Source organism: Hippocampus guttulatus, chromosome 4 (genome assembly GCF_054856545.1).
Source record: "Hippocampus guttulatus isolate MCC_2025c chromosome 4, RoL_Hgut_1.0, whole genome shotgun sequence".
Taxonomy (NCBI): domain Eukaryota; kingdom Metazoa; phylum Chordata; class Actinopteri; order Syngnathiformes; family Syngnathidae; genus Hippocampus; species Hippocampus guttulatus.
Window position 1 is genome coordinate 26,118,120 of NC_141264.1, and position 24,004 is coordinate 26,142,123.

At 51.2% G+C, this 24,004-nt stretch overlaps 6 protein-coding genes across 8 annotated transcripts; 4 read left to right on the top strand and 2 right to left on the bottom strand.

Annotated features, from left to right (window-relative positions):
- The first annotated feature begins 453 nt into the window (after positions 1-453).
- LOC147206948 (glucose-6-phosphate isomerase-like) lies at positions 454-7,440 on the top strand. Its single transcript, XM_086109876.1, has 18 exons — positions 454-723; positions 1,314-1,404; positions 3,008-3,076; positions 3,174-3,293; positions 3,362-3,445; positions 3,829-3,975; positions 4,058-4,129; positions 4,397-4,441; positions 4,533-4,586; positions 4,657-4,717; positions 4,804-4,847; positions 4,926-5,078; positions 5,151-5,280; positions 5,379-5,455; positions 6,249-6,377; positions 6,456-6,531; positions 6,943-7,009; positions 7,156-7,440. Exons 1-18 carry the CDS (start codon positions 602-604, stop codon positions 7,277-7,279), a joined length of 1,665 nt encoding a protein of 554 aa, XP_085966002.1. The 5' UTR covers positions 454-601; the 3' UTR covers positions 7,280-7,440.
- On the bottom strand, positions 7,439-9,797 carry mphosph6 (M-phase phosphoprotein 6). Its single transcript, XM_086109884.1, has 5 exons — positions 9,023-9,797; positions 8,816-8,928; positions 8,594-8,684; positions 8,425-8,525; positions 7,439-7,696 (listed from the first exon to the last, which is right to left on the bottom strand). Exons 1-5 carry the CDS (start codon positions 9,068-9,070, stop codon positions 7,537-7,539), a joined length of 513 nt encoding a protein of 170 aa, XP_085966010.1. The 5' UTR covers positions 9,071-9,797; the 3' UTR covers positions 7,439-7,536.
- Positions 9,798-10,051: 254 nt separating this feature from the next.
- kcnj11l (potassium inwardly rectifying channel subfamily J member 11, like) lies at positions 10,052-16,050 on the top strand. The gene is made up of 5 exons (XM_086109877.1): positions 10,052-10,546; positions 11,933-12,181; positions 12,497-12,766; positions 12,947-13,154; positions 13,867-16,050. Exons 1-5 carry the CDS (start codon positions 10,328-10,330, stop codon positions 14,268-14,270), a joined length of 1,350 nt encoding a protein of 449 aa, XP_085966003.1. The 5' UTR covers positions 10,052-10,327; the 3' UTR covers positions 14,271-16,050.
- snx20 (sorting nexin 20) lies at positions 14,119-19,294 on the top strand. 3 transcript variants are annotated; one of them, XM_086109883.1, is made up of 5 exons: positions 14,119-14,262; positions 16,938-17,004; positions 17,111-17,247; positions 17,654-17,997; positions 18,688-19,294. In XM_086109883.1, exons 2-5 carry the CDS (start codon positions 16,980-16,982, stop codon positions 18,974-18,976), a joined length of 795 nt encoding a protein of 264 aa, XP_085966009.1. In that variant the 5' UTR covers positions 14,119-14,262; positions 16,938-16,979; the 3' UTR covers positions 18,977-19,294. The 3 variants fall into 3 exon arrangements, with proteins under 3 accessions (XP_085966009.1, XP_085966008.1, XP_085966007.1); XM_086109882.1 differs by lacking the exon at positions 14,119-14,262 and adding an exon at positions 16,031-16,603; XM_086109881.1 differs by lacking the exon at positions 14,119-14,262 and having other exon boundaries at positions 16,031-17,004.
- Positions 14,586-17,702, bottom strand: cd59b (CD59 molecule (CD59 blood group) b). The gene is made up of 5 exons (XM_086109885.1): positions 17,616-17,702; positions 17,293-17,366; positions 15,274-15,451; positions 15,002-15,103; positions 14,586-14,836 (listed from the first exon to the last, which is right to left on the bottom strand). The coding sequence occupies exons 3-5, from the start codon at positions 15,449-15,451 to the stop codon at positions 14,634-14,636; spliced, it is 483 nt and encodes a 160-aa protein (XP_085966011.1). The 5' UTR covers positions 17,293-17,366; positions 17,616-17,702; the 3' UTR covers positions 14,586-14,633.
- Positions 19,295-20,249: 955 nt separating the features above from the next.
- Positions 20,250-23,935, top strand: LOC147206953 (uncharacterized). Its single transcript, XM_086109444.1, has 5 exons — positions 20,250-20,333; positions 21,383-21,476; positions 21,534-21,621; positions 21,732-21,975; positions 22,636-23,935. The coding sequence occupies exons 1-5, from the start codon at positions 20,315-20,317 to the stop codon at positions 23,241-23,243; spliced, it is 1,053 nt and encodes a 350-aa protein (XP_085965570.1). The 5' UTR covers positions 20,250-20,314; the 3' UTR covers positions 23,244-23,935.
- Positions 23,936-24,004: the final 69 nt, after the last annotated feature.

Genomic DNA, 24,004 nt, shown 5'->3' on the forward strand with positions numbered 1-24,004 from the left:
CAGTGGCCTTTGCCAAATGGTGAGTGACACCCAGCACTGAACATAGTCTATGAAGAAAAGCGACTCTTATATTAGTTCAGAACAAACGAAAAGTTTTCAGATTTTATGAAATACTGTTTTATATATCTTTTCTGTCTTTCTCTAAAAATCATCAAATTTGAACCAAATTAATCCTTGAAATATATCGATTTGTGTGTGGTGAGCTAATGTAACATACAAGTTTCCTTTTTTTAAGAATAAATTACAGAAATAAAGTGACGTTTCCTCGATATTGCCTCCACCTGTAGACGGAGTGGTGAGGGCAACTTTTTGTGAACGCCCATCTTCTCCACCGTTCATTGGTCAGGACGCGAGCTGTGGGCGGGGTTTCCGTTGCTCATTGGTCAACACGAGAGGGTGGGAGGGGTGGGGGAGTGATCCTCTGCTTCTCATTGGCTAGAACCCGAGGGGGCGGCTGTCATTCGACTGAGTCCTCGCTGGTCACTTGGCGTCTTTGGTTTGTCTCTGCGTCTGCACCAAGCCGAACAATTGGAGCAAAAACCAAGCGGCGAGTGATCTCCGCGTTCGTCTTCTTCGTATTGTCCTTGTCGCGTCGTCCATTATGTCCCTCCTCACTGAAGATCCCAACTATCGGCGGCTGGAGCAGTTGCATCGGGCCCATGGCGGAAGTATGAAGATGAGGGACATGTTCGCCGCCGAGCCCGACCGCTTCCGTCGCTTCAGGTGGGTGACTTCGACCCGAATAGGGAACGTGCCCAAAGGTGCACGCACGCTCGATGGCCGGAGGGACATCCGCTTGCTTGTCACGTCTCGTCGTGCGCCACAAGGTCATCGCCCCCTCCCGTCGTTCAATCGACATTAATTCGTATTTTTTCAAAAGTTAATTTCCTCTCCTGTCGACGTGTTTGTCACACCTGAAAATGTGACGCGGCACGGTGAGCTTTTAAACCTTTTGGCGGCTTAATGAGGACGACGAGCTCATGCAAGCTGCTCGGGCGAAAGGTAGCCTACTGGTTTCACTCTCGGGCACTTTGTATCTCACACATGAAAAATAATCATCATCATTCAGAATCCAGCGGGGGGGGGGGGGGGGTTCTTTCAAAAACAGTCTGCAGCGATGACGTCACGGGTGGTGAAACGTGCCCCGCCGCACGTGCACCCTGCGACCTCCCCCTCCCCATGCTTGGATACAGGCAGCGTGACGTCATCGATTGACGTGCCAGCTCACTTTATCAATTGCTCGAGATGAACCTTCATAAATCCCGAATCTATCGATGATTTTCTCTGTGTGTGTGTGTGTGTGTGTCTGTCAGTGTGAAGGCGGAAACGCCCGAGGGCGACCTCCTGCTTGACTACTCCAAGAATCTCATCACCCAGGAAGTCATGTCCATGCTCCTCACCATGGTAACCACTCCCCTCTTCTAATCAGCTCCAAGTTTTGCTTGGATGATTTCGCATGGCTTCCCCCCCCCCGCCCCCCCCCCGCCATTGTGACAACACTTTGGCTTCATCCAAATGCAAGAAAGGATCCCTTGTTTGTTAATACGTGCCCTGCAATTGGCCCCCCAAACGGTTCCAAAGGTGTCGCCCGCCTCTCGGCTGGGATGGGGTCCGGGTCCGCATAATCACCAGAAGCCTGGGGTCAACTCGAGATGGTGTCCGTCGGCAACCATTCCAGCGAAATGATGATTTTATTGCATGTGCAGTCATCGCTTACCCTGAAAAGTTTTTATTTTCACTTAACGATGTCAAATTTGCAAAATAATGGCCGTTTTTTTTTTTTTATTTTTTTTTTTTTGCACATACGATTGCAAACTGTCAGGTGGGAGCCATGTTTCTTTTCATTGTTCATGTAGCATTAAGCAACTGGCAAAAATATCGAGAGATTAAAAAATGAGCCATATTGCACCCGTCTAGTATGCACACGCAGACTCGGTAGTATTGAGATGTCGTTTTCCATCGCTCGCTGGTGCGTTGCCTTTTCTACTGTTCTGTTCTTGTCGAAACAGGAAGTTGGCAGGGCTTATTGCGAAAGGGGCCCGAGGCGGCGTGGGAATGTTGCAAGCCAGCAGGTGAAGGTGTCGGCACAATAACGTCACGGCCGAGGCCCGACTTCCCGCTCGTGTGTCTGAGATTAGATGAGCGGAGAAGACTAAGTGTCGCAACATGTGAGCTGAGCGACAACATTGTTTGGTGGGAGGAGGAAAATGGTGAAAGGTTTGCACAAGGCTGCCGGGTTGGATGCACTTCGCAATCCTACTTTGGCCTCTCGCTGGCCAAATCAAGTCAAACATTGAAACATTTGTTGACAGGAGAACGGGGGTGGAAATGGAGTCGCGTTGAGACTCGGACTCGTCCCGTGTTGGGAATTTTTGCTCTGCGTTTGGTGATTAAGTCGAAGGGGAACACGGTGGCTGAGTCCCGATGCGGCGGGCATTCGGGCTGGGGCTGAATTCCCATCAAAGCGGTCCTTCTCCTCTCTCGGGGAGGGAATGTGATCTGGGGAGCAGGTTTTTTCTTTTTCTTTTTTTTTTTTTTTTTTTGTAATCTGGCCACACAAGAAAAAAGTGTAATTGCACATCCTCTGCAATAGGTGGCAGTGGCACTCATTTTTATTTCAGGAAATCTTTTCTGTGACGGACAAAAAAAAAAAAATGTAGCAAAATAATTGGGAAGCACCGCATCAAAGGAAAAGCGTAGACATTGGAATGAAGTCGGAAGGTTTCATCGCTGGTTTTAACAAGGTTTTTTTTTTTTTTTTCACCGTGTGGTATCAATGCAGAACATCAAACGCTCCCACGCGTTTTTGTTTTCGTTGTGAAACGTCCTAGTCGTAATTGTCATCCCTGCTGGCATCCCTTTGCTTTTTCTTGCCCTCCACACACCCCCCACCCCGTTGACACCTTTGCCCCTGCTAGCTTAGCGCTACTGTAGACTCGCGGCTCCAAAGAGCCGTGTTCTATTGACCTGACTTTGCCCTGGTCATGTGACCCTCCACCTGGGACAGGCGGAGTCCAGAGGAGTCAAGCAGGCCCGGGAGAGCATGTTCAAAGGGGACAAGATCAACTTCACTGAGGTGCGCTTGATCGCTCACTTGCTCAGCCTTCACATGCACGCTCCTCCTGATGGCGCTCATTTCCTGTGTGTGTGTGTGTGCGCGCACGCACGTTTAGGGTCGCGCCGTGCTGCACGTGGCCCTGCGCAATCGCTCCAACGTACCCATTCTGTTGGATGGCAAAGACGTCATGCCTGAAGTCAACCGCGTGCTGGACAAGATGAAAGTCTTCTCGCAGGTGCGCTGGCGTTGCTGCCGTTGTGCCACGCGGACGATGTTGACCTGCGCGTCTTGCATTTGGGACAGAAAGTGCGCAGCGGTGAGTGGAAGGGCTTCACGGGCAAGAGCATCACGGACGTGGTGAACATCGGCATCGGGGGATCGGACCTGGTGAGTTGCTCGCTTCCTGCCCACGTGACCTCGTGTTCAGCCCAAATAAGAAGAGAAGGCAAAAATGCAGGACGCGGAAGTCCTTGTGATGCTCCACTCGGGTTGTCTCACAACTCGCATTTGGTTGTTTTTTATTTTGAAGGTCACCTCACATAGGATGCTTTATTGTGAAAGTTTCTCATGTGATTGGATGTTCTCGTTTCCTGTTGTGGAATCAGTTTTGTGATTGGGTGCTTTATTTTGAAAGTTTCCCCTTCTGTTTTGCGGTTTTATTTTGAAAATGGACATTTGAAGTTTCCTGTTGTTGGGTGTTTGCTGGAAAGATGGTATTTGATTGCGAAGGTTTGCAGTAAGTCTGACGCGCGGCGCGGCGTTGCTTTCAGGGTCCGCTGATGGTGACGGAGGCGTTGAAGAGCTACTCGGCGGGCGGTCCCAACGTTTGGTTTGTTTCCAACATTGATGGGACTCACCTGGCCAAAACGCTGGCTCAGCTTGACCCGGAGACCACCCTCTTCATCGTCGCTTCCAAGGTCTCGCCGCCGGCTTTGGGCTCACTTTTACTGGGCTGTTTGTGGTGATGATGATGACCATGACGATCATTTTTGCGTGCAGACGTTCACCACGCAGGAGACCATCACCAACGCCGAGTCTGCCAGGGACTGGTTACTTCGCGCCTCCAATGACGTAGGCATACGCACGCACGCGCGCAGTTTGGGGGATGTTTGTTGTTAGCTGTATTATACTGCCCCCGTGTGGCCTTGGTGGGCATCACAATACCATTGTTGTGCCATTTTGTTTTTGTCGTCCCCCCCCCTCTTGGGCAGTAGGGTGTTTGAAGGCCCTTCGTAGCACGTTTTTCCCGCTGCTCGTCTCTTTTTTCTTTTTTTTTTTTTTTTTGTCAATTGTAAGATTTCATCGAGTCCGTTTGACATTTCCATTGTTGTTTTCCAGAAAACCGCCGTTGCCAAGCACTTTGTGGCTCTCTCCACCAACGCGGTAAGTTTTTGACGACGTCATCACTTGGTGCTTCTCTGACAACCAATCAATTTTTATTTAATTTTTTTTTTTGGGGGGGGGGGCGGTTCAGATCAAAGTGCAAGAATTTGGAATCGACACGGCAAACATGTTCGAGTTCTGGGACGTACGTATGACTCTCCTGGCGTGTGCGCGTGCGCGTCGATGTTTGACTCGCGTGACGATGTCATCCGCAGTGGGTCGGAGGTCGTTACTCGCTGTGGTCCGCCATCGGCCTCTCCATCGCGCTGCACATCGGTACGCCGGCCGTCCCCGTGAAGACGCCGCCCCCTGCCCTTTTATCTTCTACGCCTTCTTGAACTCGCCCGTCGGTTGCTTTTCAGGCTTCGACGGCTTCGAGAGCCTTCTGAGCGGCGCTCACTGGATGGTGAGGATGCTAATCATGATCGGAATGCTCTCCGCGCTCCCCGCGCCGTGCTGACGGAAGGACGGCGGCGCGTTGCAGGACAATCACTTTGTGAGCACGCCCCTGGAGGGGAACCTGCCGGTGGTGCTGGCGCTGTTGGGCGTTTGGTACATCAACTTCTTTGCGGCCGAGACGCACGCCATGCTGCCCTACGACCAGTACATGCACCGCTTTGCCGCCTACTTCCAGCAGGTATGCGCCTGCGTGCTTACGCGCGCGTGAGCGTAGGGACTAAAAGCGGGGTGGGGGGGGGGTTGTCCGCAGGGGGACATGGAGTCCAACGGCAAGTACATCACTAAAGAAGGACGGCGGGTCAACTATCACACCGGGCCCATCGTGTGGGGCGAGCCGGGAACCAACGGCCAGCACGCCTTCTACCAGCTCATACACCAAGGTTGCACCGCGCACGCGCACTTTTTTGCAACTTTTTGTGCGTCGGCCACAAAAAAAAAGTCGTTGAGGAAACGATTGCCATCTGGTTTTGGTTCGCAGGCACCCGCATGATTCCTGCTGACTTCCTCATCCCGGCTCAGTCGCAAAATCCCATCAGGGACAACCTGCACCACAAGGTCAGCGAGCAGATCGCAACGCTGTGCGGGCGGGCGCTTCGAGCACGCAAAACAAACAGTGCGCCTTATCGGCGGCTTTTGTCCCCCCCTTCGGGTCATGCGAATTATTTTTCAGGCAAGCGGCAGTGCGCCACGCGGACGTTGCATCAGTATTTGCGGCGCAGTTTAAGAAAAAGCTTCAAATAGAGGCTGCGAGAATATTTCAAGATTTTCACCGCTGACTAATCTGCCTCTTAAATTTTCCATCAATTAATTGGTGGGGGTAGGGGTGGGGTGCTTTAAAATTTGCATCCCTTTCTTCCAAAACTTAGAGCCTTATTCCAAATTGACACCGCATAAGATGCCCCACCATCAAATGATGATGATTTGACTTCCTTCTGTGGGGGGGGAAGGAAAAAAAAAAGTGAAAGCGCACCTTGGCCAATGTCTTATTTTTGTAATCATGCACAGCGACAGAAACCGGAGAACGTTTCCCGTTGACTCTGAAACTGGACCGCTTTAGACAATGTGAAGTTCGCAAGGTCTCAAACGATTCATCGATTCTCAAAACAGTCGATTGAAAGTTGTTGTTTTTTTTTTGGTCACCAATATTTGTGCGGAATTTTCCGCTAAATGGGCTACATGAAATCCAACAAATGTTGCGGGACTCTTGATGTGTGGTTCAATGGAAGAAAAATAAACGGAGCAGAGCATGCTTGCGATGAAGGCAAGGCGAGGCGCACGCACGGGGAGAAAAAGTGGCAACTTGTGAAGCGTTGGCGAGCCGCTCAATTTGCGCCGTGCCCCCTTTCAGATCCTGTGCGCCAACTTCCTGGCTCAGACGGAAGCGCTGATGAAAGGCAAAACCGAGGCGGAGGCTCGCCGGGAGCTGGAGGCCGCCGGCTTGTCGGGACCAGCGCTGGACAAACTCCTTCCTCACAAAGTAAAATAACCCCCCCCCCCCCCAAGGCTCTCGCCGAGGAATGTTTCTGAGCTTCGGTGGCTGCTTTGACTTTTGAAGGTCTTCGAGGGGAACAAGCCAAGCAACTCGATTGTCTTCAAGAAGCTGACGCCCTTCATGCTGGGAGCGCTCATCGGTCAGTCCCCGCCCCGTCTCGCGTCCGACTTCCTTCGGCATCTCGTCTTTCGACCCCCCCCCCCTCCCTTCTGAGTTCGGTCGTGTGAGGTTAACAAGCCGAGCCGTGGTCGGTCGAGCACCTCGGATGTCGTTTTACAGCAAGTGGCAAAATGGCCGCCCCTGCAGATGGATAAAAATGCTTCAACTCGCGGGGCCGCATAAAACATGTTGTCGAGAAGTGTTCTTGACTCGACCGAATAGATGTGCTGCACTGGATTCCGACAAGAAAATACTTTAAGGCGCCGTATTGTGCTAAATTTTGTCATCCGGTAATTGTCGCGTAGCACCCTTTCTGATTTTGATGCTTTTTGGGAAGCGAGAAATGATCCCGATGGCATTTATCGGAGCGCCATCTTGATTGTGTGTCCAGCCATGTACGAGCACAAGATCTTCGTCCAAGGCGTCATCTGGGGCATCAACAGCTACGACCAGTGGGGGTGAGTTCACCTCAAAAACTACATTCAGACAAGTTAGCATCTGGAGCTTCAACTGGAGCCAAATTAGTCCCCGGGGGCCAAATTGCATCTGGAGCTGCGGCTAATTTGAACTCTTTTGTTGTTTGCCGGGTTTGTGCGCCCCCTAGTGTGGAGCTGGGCAAACAGCTGGCCAAGAAGATCGAACCGGAGCTGCGCGCCGCCGCCGAAGTTTCTTCTCACGACGCCTCCACCAACGGACTCATCAACTTCCTCAAGAAAAACTTTGCTTGACATTTCCACCTCGCATTCCGCACATCGTTTATGTCGTCACGTGCACAGCTCCCTTGAATCAAAATCAAACTTCCCCCAAAACAGGCAAACGCTTCCTGCTGTTGGTTAGGCCACGCCCCCTCCCCCTCCCTGTCAACAAACAATAAAAGTGTCCAAATGTCTTTTGGCAAAGCATTTTTTTACTTTGACAACACCAAGTTCAACCTCCAAAGTCTTTGTTAAAAAAAAAAAAAGCCCATCACAAGTGCATTTGTGTGTCAGTCGGAAGGCTTCAGGAACATTTTCTTTGCGTTTTTCTCCAGCTCGTTTCTGTTGACGTCGAGGTCGTCGTCGTCGTCGTCGTCGTCGTCTTGGCAGGCGCCTCGGTCTCGCTTGCGAGCAAACTTCTTCTTCAGGCTTCCCACTAAACTCTCGTACCTGCGAAGCAAGACGATCGGTCACCCCGACTCCGAGTTTATCATCACTCCAAAGAGGCTTCCAGTCGAGGAACCATCTCGGTCGGTCTGCCCCCAGAGGGGACCACGGGCTCGCTCGGGAACGAGTGAATCTTGCATCATTCCCGACCCCCGAAGGATCGTGTCCAGTAAGGCAGCTTTAGTTTGAAACCATGTACAGTCGGGATATTTGATAACACTTTTTTTTTTCCTCGGCGCAATACTAATGCAAATATTCACTCTACGATACGGAATACCGACGATACCGCTCGTACTTTTGGTACATAACATTTCAAGGACTTTCAATCTGAAACCCTAACATAAGTGTCAAACCGGTGTGAGATAGCACCAACTTGTCCTGGACGATTCTCTGAGGGCGGGAATAAAATCATGATCAGTTCATCCGAAAAGCCGGACAACGATCGTAATCATTTGAAATCAGGCGTGTTGGAGGAGGGAGACGTTTGAGTCAGCCTGGATCAGGGGCTCTCGAGAACCGGACTCGGGGCACCTCCCGCATCGCACGCTTGCCGGGCAAGCAACGTGGTGCATTCGAGGTACTTTAACAACGTCGGGAACTTGTAAATCCACTGCGCCGTTCGGCAGAGGAATCGTTTTTCTTCGATCATCCCATTTTGAAAATCAAGAGAGGCCGATAGCGATGCCCGGTAACGGGACGCGCCCATCCCGAGTGCGCGCCACCGCCCCTACCTGAGCGCCATCTCTTCGTCCGTCACATCCGTCTGCATGCGTCCGGGATCGGCGTCCGCTTGCGGTTGCCCGACGTGAGGATTCATCAGCGCCATCAGCTTCTGCAAAAGCGCAAAGTGACACTCGGGTGTTGCCGGACCGCATCCGACGTGGCCTCCGGCTGACAAACCTCAACTTCGGGGTTGAAACCTCGGAAGGACATTCGGCCGTACAAAAGACCCTCGAACGGAACAAAACTTTTCTCCTCCACGATCAAGTTCCTTGCGGGTAAAACGTCACATTGGTCATCCTGTCAGCATCGCAATCACAATTAAGTCTTTTTTTTTTTCGTGAGGCGTTTTACACTGAAGCTAATGATGACGACATTCAAGCGTGTTGTCGGCGTGCATACTCTTGCGTGCGTTGTTCGGGCAGGTCAAGGTACCAGTGCTCGTCACTGATGATCCTTTTCTCGTCTTCTTGCAGCTGCTTCTTCGTCTCGGCATCCAAACCTCTCTGCATGAACTACAAACACACACGGAAACGTTCACACGTGCGTCGACGTGCTCCATTGCGTCACGATTTAGCAGCTAGCTTGCCAGCCGTCGGCGTGACGTACCTTCATGCGCAGAAGGTTTTTGGAGAGTTTCGCTGTGTCGGCTGACATCGTCAAGGTTGCTGTCAGCGACGATTGAATGTCGACCTAAGACAAGAAACAAAAAAAAAAAAAGCCAAACAAAAATAAGGTAAAGAACGTCAACGCTCGACCGAAGTGGAGCGGCGCTTCCTCTTCGTGTAGCGTTTGACGGCGCTTTGCAAACTCAAGCATTGCGTTATCGCCACCCAGTGGCCCGCTGTCATTACTGCATTGGCGCACGCCTCAAATCGTTCCTCTCCAACTTGAACATCTATGTATCTATCTGCGATTTGGTGAGGTTGGAATGAAGAAATGGTTTTACTCCAAGCATATTGACAATACAAAAAAACAAAAGGCAATCGTTCAAGGATCAATCCGCAAAAGGATGTGTCAGTCAATTTGCACGTTCCTTGCATGTCCCTCGAGTGATCAGAAAACCCACGACAGCCGCGCGTCTATTTCATTCCCACGAATTTATGATTATTATTATTTCATATTCTTGATTAATTTTTTTCCCGAATTTGCAGTATTTTGACGTGACTTCTGTGGTATTTACTGCTGATGTTTGTTACATCAAAAAACACAGCGGCGCGTCCATCTTGGAGAGGCGCCATCGGTTGAGGCGTTCACGATCCGTTAGGCTTTTGGATAAAAAGAAAGTCGTGGCATCCTGTCAGAAATAGAATCGTCTTTATTGGCCCAGGATGTAGGTCCACACACAAGGAATTTGTCTCCGGTAGTATCGGCAATATAGCTACACTACTATGGCAATAAAAAGCAACGACGAAGTCATACTTCGCCTTTCAAAGTCAGCAAATAGAAAACAAATGCCACGGAGGAAAAGAGGCGCCTCACGTTTTACTTTGAAAGAGTGGCGGAAGTGTTCCAGTCATTTTCGCTTGACTACTCATCAGTCGTCCTCCGCGCATCCGTAGGGCGAAACGATGGAGACCGCAAATACAGCACTTTGAACAATTCCATTTTTGATCGACCGGTCGTCAGGTAACGAATGAGGCGTGACGTTCATCTTTCCACGTTCGTCAAATAATTTGAAAGGCGAAATTGGAACGTGATCAGCTCACTGCTCTTGTCGCTCGTGTCTAATTGATAGAAAAACACAGCAAGTGCCATCCATTATTGTGTGTTTTATTCTCACGATTCTTTTGAACACAGGAGCAATTCATTGACTTGAACTCACGATATAATAACGTTCATAATAATAATAATCATTCGAGGGACCGAAACGCAAGGACTAAAAATGGTATTGGTGTCATATGTGACAGAAACATGATGAATACAGCAAAGTGTGTTTGTGTGCGCGTGCGGGTACGTGCGTGTGTCATCAGCATGTTGGCCAGGAAGGGCTTGGTGCCAGACGGCTTCCTATTGACCCGGCTGGCAGAAGAGCGCAACCATCCCAACCGGAAGCGCTCCAGGTGCCAGCGGGCGCGCTTCATCACCAAGACGGGCTCTTGCAACGTGGCGCACAAGAACATCAGGGAGCAGGTCAGCAGATCGCCCGCCGCTCTTCTCCACGCACGCGCCGTCAGCGGTTGTTGGTCTGCCCATTCCGGCGACGCGCGGTGACCGGCAGAACGATTCAGTGGCCTTTCACTTGATGGCAGAAGGTGTTGCCCGTCATCCGACGGAACAATCGTAGAAGTGTACAACGCTGCTGGCCCGCACATTATCCGAGGAAATCGTTTGAGTGAGAGGCGGTCCTTATTTCAGTCGACGGTGATGCTTTGAGATACCACTTTCTGCAAACACTCTTGTATGATCTAAGCATTCTCTAACGTTGCCCGTTTTCCCAACATACACGAGTGACCTCCAGGGCCGCTTTTACCTACAGTATACTATATAGCAGGGGTCCCCAAACTACGGCCCGCGGGCCGGATACGGCCCGTCAGCACATTTGGCCCGGCCCTCTAACCCTCCTGTTGTCCTCGGGTCAAAATGACCCGTCACTGTGTTAAAAGCGCCCCAAAGACCCCCTAACTGCAAACAGCGGTGTCTACAAGCCTACTGGAACCTACAAAAGGATTATAAGGAAGGAACACAAGAACTTTAAGAGACTGCTCATATGTGTCAAGATTCTCCTCTGACAACTGAGCTGAACTTTTATCTGTTAAGATTGTGCATGGCACAACAGAAAGTTAATGTTCCATGGCTTTTTTTTCTATGAAGTACCCAGAGAGAGTTATTTAGTTATTATTTATTTCATTAATAGTGTTATTATTTGTTTCCTGACTTTTTTTCTGTAAAGAACCTGGAAGGGGTTATTTGGTTATGTGTGGCTTGCTGGAAAACAATAAATTTTTTAAGCTCCCCTACGATCGTCACACTTTTTCTGTTACAAACTGACACCGGGCCCCCATCAGAGAAGGGAAAAGTTATGTGGCCCTCACAGGAAAAAGTTTGGGGACCCCTGCTATATAGTCATAGTCCCCGGGGCGAACCAGGCATCATACACAGTTCGCCCATCCCCAATCCTAACTGAACGTAGCTCAACATTGACCAACAAATCACCAGGCGTATTTGCGCATTTCACCAATTGTAACGAATAAGATTCACACACTATGAATAAAACGATGGTGCATTTTTTTTCATCACTGAAAAAAAAAATCCTCTTGGGGATGAGCAGATCACATAATGGATCACGGTTTGATCGTACCTGCTGCCCTCTAGTGGAAGGGCATGTCATTGTTCTACCTGTCCTAACCTGGCCTAACACCATACTGTACATCGCTGACGTTGTTCTGTTATTTGTAGTATAGAAAGAGAACGGTGTGAACAAATGAAATCAAATTAGAATGCTTCTAACACTAATTTGGAATGACGGAGTGCAGGTGTTCCCGTTGACGCGGTGTTGGCGCACGCGGTGCTTGGCAGGGTCGCTTCCTCCAGGACGTGTTCACCACCATGGTGGACCTGAAGTGGCAGCACTCGCTCCTGATCTTCACGTCGGCCTTCCTGTGCTCGTGGATGTTGTTCGCCATGGTCTGGTGGCTGCTGGCCTTCGCCCACGGGGATCTCCAGCCTCGGCACCGCAGCGCGCAGACGCCCGAGATGCCCACGATTCCCTGCGTTACCGCCATCAACTCCTTCGCATCCGCCTTCCTCTTTTCCATCGAAGTCCAGGTTGGACCTTTGGCCTTTTCTTGACGGCTTCGCCCGCCCACGCGATTAGCGGCTTTCGCATCCTCACACTATTCCCTAGCATAGCTACGCTAATCAATCGTATCTATCGCCCCGAAGCGCTGAGGTGAGACGCTCGGTCAGCCTTTTGTTGTTTCCTCGTTTCCCCCTGAATCGTTGTAACCAGCGTTTTCTGTTTGGACTTTGATCACCTGTTCACCGTCAATTATTGGGGCGATCCGTTAAACCCACGACTCTCGCCGCCGTATCCGACGAGTCGCTTTGCGATGGCGAACGAGCACCTTATCGTGCGTCCAGGTGACCATCGGCTTCGGCGGGCGCATGGTGACGGAAGAGTGCCCGGGGGCCATCGTGGTTCTGATCGTGCAGAACATCCTGGGCCTGATCATCAACGCGGTGATGCTGGGCTGCATCTTCATGAAGACGGCGCAGGCCAACCGACGGGCCGAGACGCTCATCTTCTCCCGCAACGCCGTGGTGGCCCCCCGCGACGGGCGGCCCACTTTCATGTTCAGGGTGGGCGACCTGCGCAAGAGCATGATCATCTCGGCCACCGTGCAGCTCCAGGTGAGGGCTTGTCATTTGGCGCCCAGCTCATTTGCTTCATGATCATCAAAACTCATTAGCATCCAAAAGCTAACGTAGCATCTCCTAGGGAGGTGTCGAGGGCCGCGAGTCGACGTGGCCCTCGCAACCGGACTCGGCATTCCGACGGGCTGAGAACCTTGTCACGTTGTTCCGCGGCAGGTGATCCGTCGCACCGTGACGTCGGAGGGCGAAGTGATCCCGGTGAGCCAGCTGGACATCCAAGTGGAGAACCCGCTGAGGAGCAACGGCATCTTCCTGGTGTCGCCGCTCATCGTCAGCCACACGCTGGAGAGAGGAAGTCCGCTCTACGACCTTTCGGCCCACTCGCTGGCCGCCGCTGACCTTGAGGTCATCGTCATCCTGGAAGGTCCACTAGCGCCCCTTTGTGGAAAGAGCCCTGAAAAAAAAAAAAAAGTAGACGCGGTGACCGTTAGCGCCGGCAGTTCGCATCGACGCGAGCGCTTCGAGCGTTCGGTGGGGTACGCCCCGAAGTTGCTCACGAGTTCAGAATTCCAGCTTTGATTTCGTGGTGTGTGGCGCCTTTTGTTTGAGGCCGCCCATTTTTCAAATGAGCCAAATTCTTGGGGACGTGTGACAGATGGCTGCCTGTAGTTGCGCAGGTGTCGCCTTTTAGATTCATTGCACAAACAGAAGCGAGTGCTTCTTTTTGGATTTGACTTCCGGCTGTGAAAACTGCACAAGCGTTTTGTTTTTTTCTTTGCCAATCCCTTTTTTAAAATGAACGTAATATATATAATTTTTTTTTTTTGGGGGGGGTGGCCTCCGATTACAAAAGGATAGTCATCCATTTGCTGTGTTTATGAAATTGAGGCAATTTCAGTTCACAGTTAAAACACCCCCCCCCCCTCCAAGGAAGCCCAAACTAAACTAAATTTGACCCCCCTGGTTGAACACATCTAAACGTATAAAAATGGCGTTTGATTCCGTTTCCATGTTGAAAGTTGATTTTCCAGTAACGGCGAGTCGGGAGCGGCGTCGGCGACCGATCGAATCGAAAGCCGCGGCGCGGCGCGGCGTGACGACATTTGCGGCTGAGCGGCATTTGTGTTTGCGCCCAGGTGTGGTGGAGACGACGGGCATCAGCATGCAGGCCAGGACGTCGTACACGCCCGACGAGATTCTGTGGGGCCGCCGCTTCGTGTCCATCGTGAGCGAGGAGGACGGCCGCTACTGCGTCGACTACTCCAAGTTCGGCAACACGCTTCCCGTGCGCATGTCGGCGCTGAGCGCCAAAGAGCTGGAGCGGACGCGCGGGATCCGGGAGGATGGCGCAGATGCCGACGGGCGGCCGCAGGGCTGGGGGCTGGTCCGGGCGGGGAGGGGCGGCTTCCGGCGTGGGGGGCGGGCCTGCGAGGGCGCCGCCTCCCGATCCTGGTACGACCCCGCCCGGGAGGAGGCGGAGCCCAGGTCCGGCCAGGAGCCCGTGCCGCTCGAGGTCATCGGCCGCCGGACGGGTGACTGAGGCGCTTTCTGTTTGGGGCGCCGACACCAGGAGTTGTTCGCTGGGACATGGGGGGGCGGGGGGACTGCTTGGATTTGTGTGTGTGTGTGTGTGTGTGTGTGTGTGTGTGTGTGTGTGTGGGAAAACACGTGCAGATACACGCACGCACACACTGATATTGGCACGCCCACACACACCCGATCTTACACAAGAACACACATGCACAAGTGAAACACGCATACCGACACGCACATTAACACACACACACACACACACACACACAAACATGGGCGTGGGGGTGATTGGACTCCAGACAACTTGAAACAAGAGAGGACAAACTTTTGATTTAGTTTTTAATGAAAAGCAGACCGAGGTCACGTGACCTTACAGGCGGAAAACGAGCGCGCTCAGCAGCCAGCCAATCAGCAGCAGCGGGGCGGGCGGGGCCACGCGCAGCGCACCGCTGGAGTTGCACAGGTTGTTGTTGCAGCAGCGGTAGGAGAAGGGCGGCATGGCCGGGAACATCTGGGACAGGCGCGAGTTGTCGCAGTCCGTGTAGCGGATGCACTGCCGCACCGTCTTGCCGCCTACGCGCATTCACGCACGTCACAAACACGAAGACGCGTCAAGAAACATGCACGCGGGCGCGCCTCAAACTCACAGCGCACATATAACAGTATACGACTATCTGATGAACACGCGGACACCCGCGAGTGTGAGTGCTGCCGGTTGAGGTCACGGCGCGGGCCGACCTTGGACGCTGAGCGTGAGGCAGGCGTCCTCGTACGTGCACTCGTGGACGTTCTCGCAGCGGCCGGTGTAGTCGGAGCACTTGTAGCAGCGGAGAGCGCTACCTGCGGCACATGGTAGCAGTCGCGTCACTACGCTGAAGCGACGCCCTCGCGCATTCGGCATGACAGTACATTATTTGTCAAGTAAGACATGTTGAGAGGAGACGAGTTGTGATGCAAACGAAAAGTGTTCGCTCAGCCCCCCCCCCATAAAAAAGTGTCAACTGAGTCACCTTGGCGCACGGAGGTCGTCATGATAATCAGGACCAGGACCAGGATTCGATCCGCGCGCGGCGACATGTCTTCTTCTTCTGCTGCATTCCACTCAACACGCGAGCCGCACGGACGCTTCCACTCAGGCGGCCGTCCACAATGCGCCGTTGTTCCTCGTCCTCCTCCACACGCACACATCTGGACGCACAAAGACACACACAAAGAGACACACAAAGGGCGATTGAGCGCGGTGGCCGATGCGACCGAAACCGTGTCGTCCGTTTGTGAAATGGAACACTGAAGTCTTTTCAGCAATTCATTCACCAGCGCACTGAAAAGCGCTCAAAACAAACGTTTAGCCAAGAAAGATGGAAATGATTCCGTCGCCCGTTTCGGTTGTCTCTTAGCCAGTCAGCGAGGGTTCGTCGCAGTGGTGGAAAAAAGTGACGCGTGTCATTTAGTCGGACGTATTTCACGTGGGTGGCAGGGCGGCCTTCGATGGTCAAGGCTAACTCCATGCTAACGGTTCACTTGGCTTCATTCGTCAATGTCGGCTCAGAAAAACAACCACCGCAAAACTGGAGGACGGAAAGAAGACCGTGAACACCCATTTTCTGAGTTTGGCCAGGCTGTGCCTGACCCCGTGAAATGGACCGCGAATGTCAGAACATACCAAGCGGTTTTGATCATAGGCGAATAAACATTTCGCTTTATTTATGAATGTGGCGTGATTTGAAGATACCTCTGCGTCAAGTTGTTTGGTGAAATGAATAAAATGCTTTTAAGATGTTCCTTTATTGATACGAATCAAGGCGATTATATTTGTTGGAGGTCAAAATGTGTTGTGATGAGCGGCATTTTTTTAGACGACAGCGAGTGGCAAGATGGCCGCCCCTCGAGGTGGATGAAAGCGGGTGGATTTTGCCGCTCAAGTTCGGTTGAATCTGAATACTGTGTTTAGACTAAACTAAAAGAACTTTTTTTATTTTATTTTTTACTTTACTTTCCCTTTAAACCCGTTGGACTTTGACTGGCAGTGCTCCCATGGTTTAGCTATGTTTCTGAGCTAGGCTTAGGGTTAAGATTAGGGGGTTAGCGTTAGGGTTAGGGTTTGGCTTTAGACCAGCGGCAAAAGCAAAACAAAAAAGCCAAGATTCGAATTTTTGGTCACTCGGCAAGCTGCTCTCTGAACTGAGCCACAGCTGCCCGGCAAGGCGAACGTGTTGCTCGGAGCCGGTCATAGCTGGTGACCAGCTGGAGTCTTGTTGCTGTCACCAGTTACCAGCGGGGAACCGCCAGCATGTTGGTCGAGCTCAGGTGGAAGAGCGAGTTGGGAGAGCGAGTTTGAAGGTTGGCTGTTCTGTTTTGTTTGTCAAGAAACACAACAAAACCATGCTACGCTATCAACAAGTTGTTAGTTCATTAGTTGGTGCCTTGGTTGACTGGTTAGTTGGCCAGTGATTTGTTAATTAATTATTTGCTTAGATGGTTACTTGTTTAATTAGTTTCTTCCTCAGTCAGTTGCGTTGCCGAACATGTTTCGACTTCGTATGTTAACATTCTAACACGCAAGCTAACGCGAGCAGGCTAGCGGACTAACTTTTTTCACTTCTTCATGCTTCTCTCCCTCTCTCTCTCTCTCTCTCTCTCTCTCTCTCTCACACACACACACACGCGTGCGAAGAGGAAGTGAAGATGTTTCAGTTTCTCAGAAAGTCATCAAGACATGGACACCGCGAAGCAGTCACGAGGTGACAGCTAAATTCTTCAATCGCAACTCAACAGGCATCTTAACACACACTCACTGTGTGTGTGTGTGTGTGTGTGTGTGTGTGTGTGTGTGCGTGCGTCCGCCAGGAGATTCATGTTTGACCACCAGGGAACTTCAGCAGCAGTTTCGAGAGATGAAAAGCTCTGAGATGCATCCCAAACTTCTCTTCCACGTGTCAGACGTGCAACAAGACCAAGAAAACGCCTGCTGCACGCAAGTGGAGGTCAGTCACACCCCAAACTGTGTAAAGGAAGGAAGGCTCACCAACCTTTTGGAAACTGAGAGCAACTTCTTGGCTCCTCTGAGAACCGAAAGATAGTTGCCTTGACGACTGTTCTTCAGCTAGGAGACAAAAAAAAACACTTCTGCCGTCAAATACAAGGACGTACAGCTCCGGTGTTTATTCTTCATTTTGTATTTTAAAAGTTACATTGACTAAATTTAAGACGTTAAAAGGACGGATAATCCCTCCCCAAAATCAACCTCCACTTCACGGAAATTCACCAATCGCCGGGATCATTGAACATATCAGCCACGAAAAGTGAAGGAAGACTGTATAACGGAGTGCGCTGAGATTGCGACGTGTCGTACGTTGGTTTGCATGGCAATGTCCTCCTGCCCGTCCTCAGGTGGCGCTATTGACCACGGGAACGTTCAGCCCTCATCATGTGACGGTGCGGCGGAGCTCCGCCCACTTTTCCTGCTTTCACCGTCGGCTGAAGGCAGAGTTTGGGGAGGAGCTGGAGGGGGTGGAGCTACCAGGCCCGCGCCTCTGCGGCTGGGGCCGAGCGCTGCAGGACTACCTGAGCTGCGCTTTCGTCGTTTGCGGCCACTCGCCGCTTTTCGTCCGATTCCTGACGGAGCAGGAGCGTGCCCTCGCCGGAGTCTTGATGCGCGCCGGACGCTACGCCGACGCCCTGGAGCAGCTCGACTCCGTCCTCGCCGTCCACGACAAGCTTTTGCCCTGGCAGAGGTACGCTCGCGGCTGAAAAAAAAAAACGGAGAAAATTTTTTCGATGCGAATTTGGCCAATTTGTGGCAGCTGAAGACAGATATCAATGGGAGCATTTACTTTTGTCATAAGCAGATATCTGCGCAAAAATTCTGCCGTCAACATTCACCGACATTGACAAATACGTTTGTTGTTTTTTTTCAACGGGTGTGGGTGGCGGCGCATCCGATGCTGCTCCAGCGAAAAATTTCAAACTTTACTGATGCACAGCCACCAGTAGATGGCATCAATGTCCCATTTTAGAAATGAGATCATCAGCATTTGGGAAATTTGTGCAGCCTACCTTTTTTTGTATTGCTCATTATAAAAGAAAGAAAAAAGGTAGAATCCTACTTTTTTTTCCCCCAGTGCAAGGAGAGTCTCTATTCTTTCACTTGGTTGATTCGGGATGTATGTAACCATTGACCACAATATTTTCTGAGTCTTACAAATGCCAAAAGGCTCCACAATACCTGACAGTGAATGATTTAAAAAGGGTGATCTCTGACCGGATTTATTTGTTATTAAAAGTACATTTGCACTCTTGTTATCACAATCAGCTCCGTTTATTTTCTGCATCCTCTGTGTGAGCATGTGGATGTGAGTTGTGGCCTGCGGCAGGCACCTGCTTCATGTTGTGAGTGTTATCGCGGTTGTGTTTGCTCATCCCAGGCAGAGCGGCACATGGGCGGTGCCCACGCTGGCCGCCATGGCCGTGTGCCACCGTGACCTTGAGCGGCCCCGGGAGGCGCTGGCGACCGCCCAACGGGCACTGCCCCCGGTTCGGCGCTACGGGATGCGGCGCTACCGAGCGCCTCTATTGCGTCTCCTGGTGGACGTCGGCCACAGCCTGGGGCGGCCGGTCGCCCGCCTGCAGGAAGAGCTGACGGTGGCCGAGGACGGACACCCTGGCTCCTCGCCCTCCCTCAAGGAAATCGTCCTGGCTGACTTTGCCGACTGAAACAGGAAAGCAGGAAGTGCTCTCCGGCGCGTGTCCACACCTCCTGCGGTCCAACTGTCATTTTTGCTTTCCAACAACAATCAACAATTAGACGGACAGTTCAATCCATAGTTTGTAAGATACTCGTAATGCGTAGCATTGACTCATGCCTCTGGAAAAGGTTCTTCCTTAAGTGAGCCAAGGAAAGCTTGTGAAACACTGAATTGTTTTGGTTCGTTGTGCAAAGTAGCCGGGAAATGAGTGAAAGGACTGGGTCATGTACTTAATGTTTTGAAGTTTATGTTCTGAACTCTCATTAATAAAGACTGACAATCTTAACTTTTAATATTTTTATTCATATATTCATGCACAACCGTGAGGGAGAGCTTCGGCTGGTTGAGGAGGAGCTGCCTCCCAAATAAGGTATGGCGTTCACTTGTATTTGAATTGGCTGTGTTTGTCTCCAAGAAAATAGTCATAACTCGTACAGATACGATCCCGTACATGTGGGTAATTTCAGCATCGAGGCGTTCATAACGTATTAAATATAAAGGTCAGACCTCATCTTTTTTACTTTTTCAGCAAAGTTCTTTCGCAGAGTTCTGGGGAAAAAACAGCATGAACTTGGCATGATATTGATGTTTTTTTGCCATTACATTGTTGAATTAACTGAAGCAAAATTCGAAATTTTGAAGACAAAAGAAATCTTCCGACGGTCGAAATTGAAATATTGGCTAATCTTTTATTTTTGGTTCATATTTAGATTTTTATGACCGACTCCGGGCGGCCCGGTAGTCCAGTGGTTAGCACGTCGGCTTCACAGTGCAGAGGTACCGCGTTCGATTCCAGCTCCGGCCTCCCTGTGTGGAGTTTGCATGTTCTCCCCGGGCCTGCGTGGCTTTCCTCCGGGTGCTCCGGTTTCCTCCCACATTCCAAAAACATGCGTGGCAGGCTGATTGGACGCTCTAAATTGTCCTTAGGTGTGAGTGTGGGCGTGAATGGTTGTTTGTCTCTGTGTGCCCTGCGATTGGCTGGCAACTGATTCAGGGTGTCCCCGCCTACTGCCCGAAGACGGCTGGGATAGGCTCCAGCACCCCCCCGCGACCCTAGTGAGGATCAAGCGGTTCGGAAAATGGATGGATGGATGACCGACTCCTGTGCCTCGTGAACCTTGCTGTACGTCACAGTGTGAACGAATCCGTGTTGTAACTTGCGGTCGATATTGTCACGTTGTTTGTGGTGATTGACGCAGTTCATTTGCTCGGCCGATAGATGGCAGCGCAGTTTAGCGCAGACTTGATTAACAAGCGAGGAAGACGCCCCGCTGCTACCGCTCCGTGGCCGCCTCCCGACTCCAGCATGTCGTTCTCCTACAGAAGTAAGAATTTGATTGATATTCTTGACACATGTTCCGCCACACAAGTGACGACACGCGAGAAAGTCGAGATGGATTTTGTACGCGCTGCTGAGGCGTTGGTTCTCGCAGTGACGAGTGTGGATTAACGTGTTTAGCGTGCATGTCTTCGGTGTTTTTTTTAGTGTGCAGGTGTACTCGTGTGTTTTGTACGTATACTGTATACATGTCTATCGTGTGTGTGGTCATCGTTTGTACATGTTTAAATATGTATATCTGTGATGTGTTGTATAATGCGCGTCTTTGTCCGCGTGTTTGTATGCGTCTGCTAACATGTACTCTTTGTATGTGCATTTATGATGTACACATCGTATGTCTGCACCTGTATTTTTACAGAGGGGTGCAAAAGTAGGTATCCAGTCGTGTTAGATGGAAATTAGTGACGTTATTTGACGAATGTCGTTTTTTCTAGACTATCAATAGAAGAAAAATGAGTATAGTACGTGTTTTATTTTTTATAACTGTATACCCACTTTGCAACTCTGTGTACACAAAGTTAGGTGTACACACACACACACACACACACACACACACACACACACACACACACACACACACACATTCCGGGACATGCAGGGATCCTCGGAATTCAATCGGTCACACCTCCTCTGTGTCACGTCGAGTCCCGTTTTATGCATAGTGGGTGTGTCGCAAACTGAGACCTGTGAATCGATGCACCTTGAAAGAAATCGACTCTGGAGAAATGAGGTGTCACAGTAAATCGCTAAATCGTTTGACGCCTTTGTTTAATTTCAAATTGTCTACATCTCAGATTTCAGTCGTCCTCCATGAAAGGAGATTTTTCTGATTGCTGTTGGCGGACCAAACTGGTAACTGAGTTATCAGTTTACGTTTGTGGATTTTCTACGCTGTCAATTTGAAATAATCTAGTTTTCACGAAAGGATTTTTTTTTCCCAGTCCGATTCATTGACGGATGAATGGATGACGGAAGTAACTGTGAGTTGCAGGCAGCTCTTCACGTGACCACCTTGTGCACGTGTGTCTACACTAGTGACGGAGCGAGACATCAGGAAGCTGATCGAGCTTCGCGCCGCCAACAGCGCCATCTTCACGGGACAGAGGCACTCAGCCATGCGGGGCTGGAGGTCAGTCCGTCTGGTCGTCATGCTTGCTGACAAATGTTAATGCGGCATTTGTTTCAGGGCCATCCGGCAGGAGCTGGGCCTCGAGGGGATGGTGTCGGCGCGCCAGCTAAAGAAGAAGTGGGACAACCTGAAGGAGAAGTACCGGGTCGGTGGAGTGCAAGCGTCACTCGCGTTCTCCCATCGGTCGCCACGACACAGACGTAAGGGATGGTTTGCTTTGTGTCGCTGACGCTGCCTCATTTGCCCATTGCGCAGGTTCTGAAGCACCCTCCGGCAGGGATGGAGCGGCCGGGGCGACCCTCGTGGCGCTGGTTCCAGCTGATGGACGAGGCGGCGAGCGGGCATCTGGCCGCAAGCGGCAAACCGCTGGAGCCGTCGGTGCTGGACGACGCCGATGACAATACCGTGCCTCACTTCACCTTCGGCGACTTGGCGGCGCACGCGGCCTCGCTCGGCTCGGACGAAGAAGCGGAAGAGTGCGGCGAGGTCGTTGTCGCGGGTGAGACTGACGCACGGACGGATGCCTCGTGAAAGTTGTGCTGGGCATCTCTCGCTTATGGAGGGTGTGCAAAGTCCACTAAAAACTCTCCATATCTGTATCTGTGTTTCGGGAGCGTTTGAGAATTTGTTTCAGCTCGACAGTCCGTCGCAATGATTTAGGAGTAGGAAAACGAATGATGATTGAATGATTCGTCATTCATGACGTGGAGGGTTTTATATCGTGAATTCGGCGGCTCATAGACAAATACTCCTCATCACTGTGAGGATTCTTGTTTACATTCCGACGCCCCCTGCTGTCGACTGAAATTGACGTCAGCGATCCCTCGGGCCCACACGAGCAACCTCTGCGTGACCAAAGCCAGACAACAGGTGAGCTGCGATGTTGACAGTGCGAGCCTGAAGACACTTTGACATTGATTTCAGTCGACGGCGGGGGCGGGGAGAGGATGACAATGAAAAGGATGACGATAGGTGGATTCATCCAGAACCGCAAATTTAATTTCCGTTTCGGGGGCGTTAAATTGTTTACGCGTCGCTCGGAAAGGGATTAATACTTTTGGGAATGGATGTATGACGGCTTCATTGTCCCGAGCAAAAAAAATGTACATGAAGTCAACTTGATGGTGAAACATCTTGACGCTGCTTACGCACTCTCCAGCTCCGCAGAACGTGTTGAGCGCGGACGTCTCGGAGGCGAGCGGTGACGGTAAGACGGAAGTGCCGCCGGACGCCGGCAGCCAGCTTCAGCCCCATGACGTCGCGCTGTACGCCACGCTGCTGCCCGAGGGCCTCGCCGCGGACGCCGTTCACAGCGACAATGCGGAGGCGCCGGCCTGCGGCAGCCCCGCCGAGCGTGACCAGTTACATGACAGGCGGGGCCTGGGCCCACGCTCCAAAGGTCTGGAGCGGGAGCGGGCGGCGCTGGAGCGAGAGAGGGCAGTTTTGGAGCGGGACCGGGCGGCGCTGGAGCGGGACCGAGTGTGTCTGGATCGAGACCGGGCCTTTCTGGATAGGGACCGGGCTTTCCTCGAGCGGGACCGGGCACTTCTGGATCGGGCCCGGGAAGAGGCGGCCCGGTCCGGGTCACTGCTCGCAAATGCCGAGGAAATGGCAGAGAATCAGCGCGCGGCCGGCGGAGATGGTAAGGAAGGGGTGGAGCCGACCAGGTTTTGCCAGAACTTGATGGCATTCGATGTCGGACTCGAGCAGCTGGAGAGCACGCAGAGACTCGTGTCCTTGTTTAGCAAGCTGGTTGACAAACTCTAGATGCTCGTAAAATTGCACCGGGATCCCTCCCTGGTGTGTGCGGTTACAGCGGTGTCTAAAATGGCAGCATTTTTGTCAAACGTTGTATCGGAAAACTAGTTGAAATTGCAGCTGATGTTTGTAAAACTCGAACTGTGAGCAGCCTTGTTGGGATACTGGCACATTGAGTTACTTGAACATTGGAATTATTACTATGGATTACTTTTTTTTTTTTGCGGGGCCTGATGTTTGTGCAAAGTTGATTGAGCTTCCACATGTGTTTGGACCCTCATGACAAGGTCTTGAGATACGAGTTGAAGTGGTTTCATGATAGCGATTGTATCTCAATTTCTTTTCCCCATTGAAACGCAGTTCATCCGTTCCAGTCCTCCAAAATACCAAATATTTTATGAGCTATCTTGAAAACTCGGGACATCCCGATCTTACGTTTTGGGAACCTGAGTCCAATTCAGAGTGTTTTCAGTATCTGCCGATACCGGGTCAATACCAATATATACTGTAGTTCCTTGGCACCAGGGTGGGGAACAAACAATACGCAGCAGGTGGTTATTTTTTTCCCGTGAGCAACGGAAGATGGCTTGCAAAATGGGTGGGGGAAAAAAGGTGAACGTGAGAGCCACTTTTTGGCTGCAGTCACGTGAGGAGTTAGCAGTTTGATCTGCACTATTGAAATAATACATTTGCTCAAATGATTTGGTGTTCACTACTAAGCTGTTTTTTGGTGTGTTTTTGTCTTTTTGACTAGCAACACAAAATTTGGG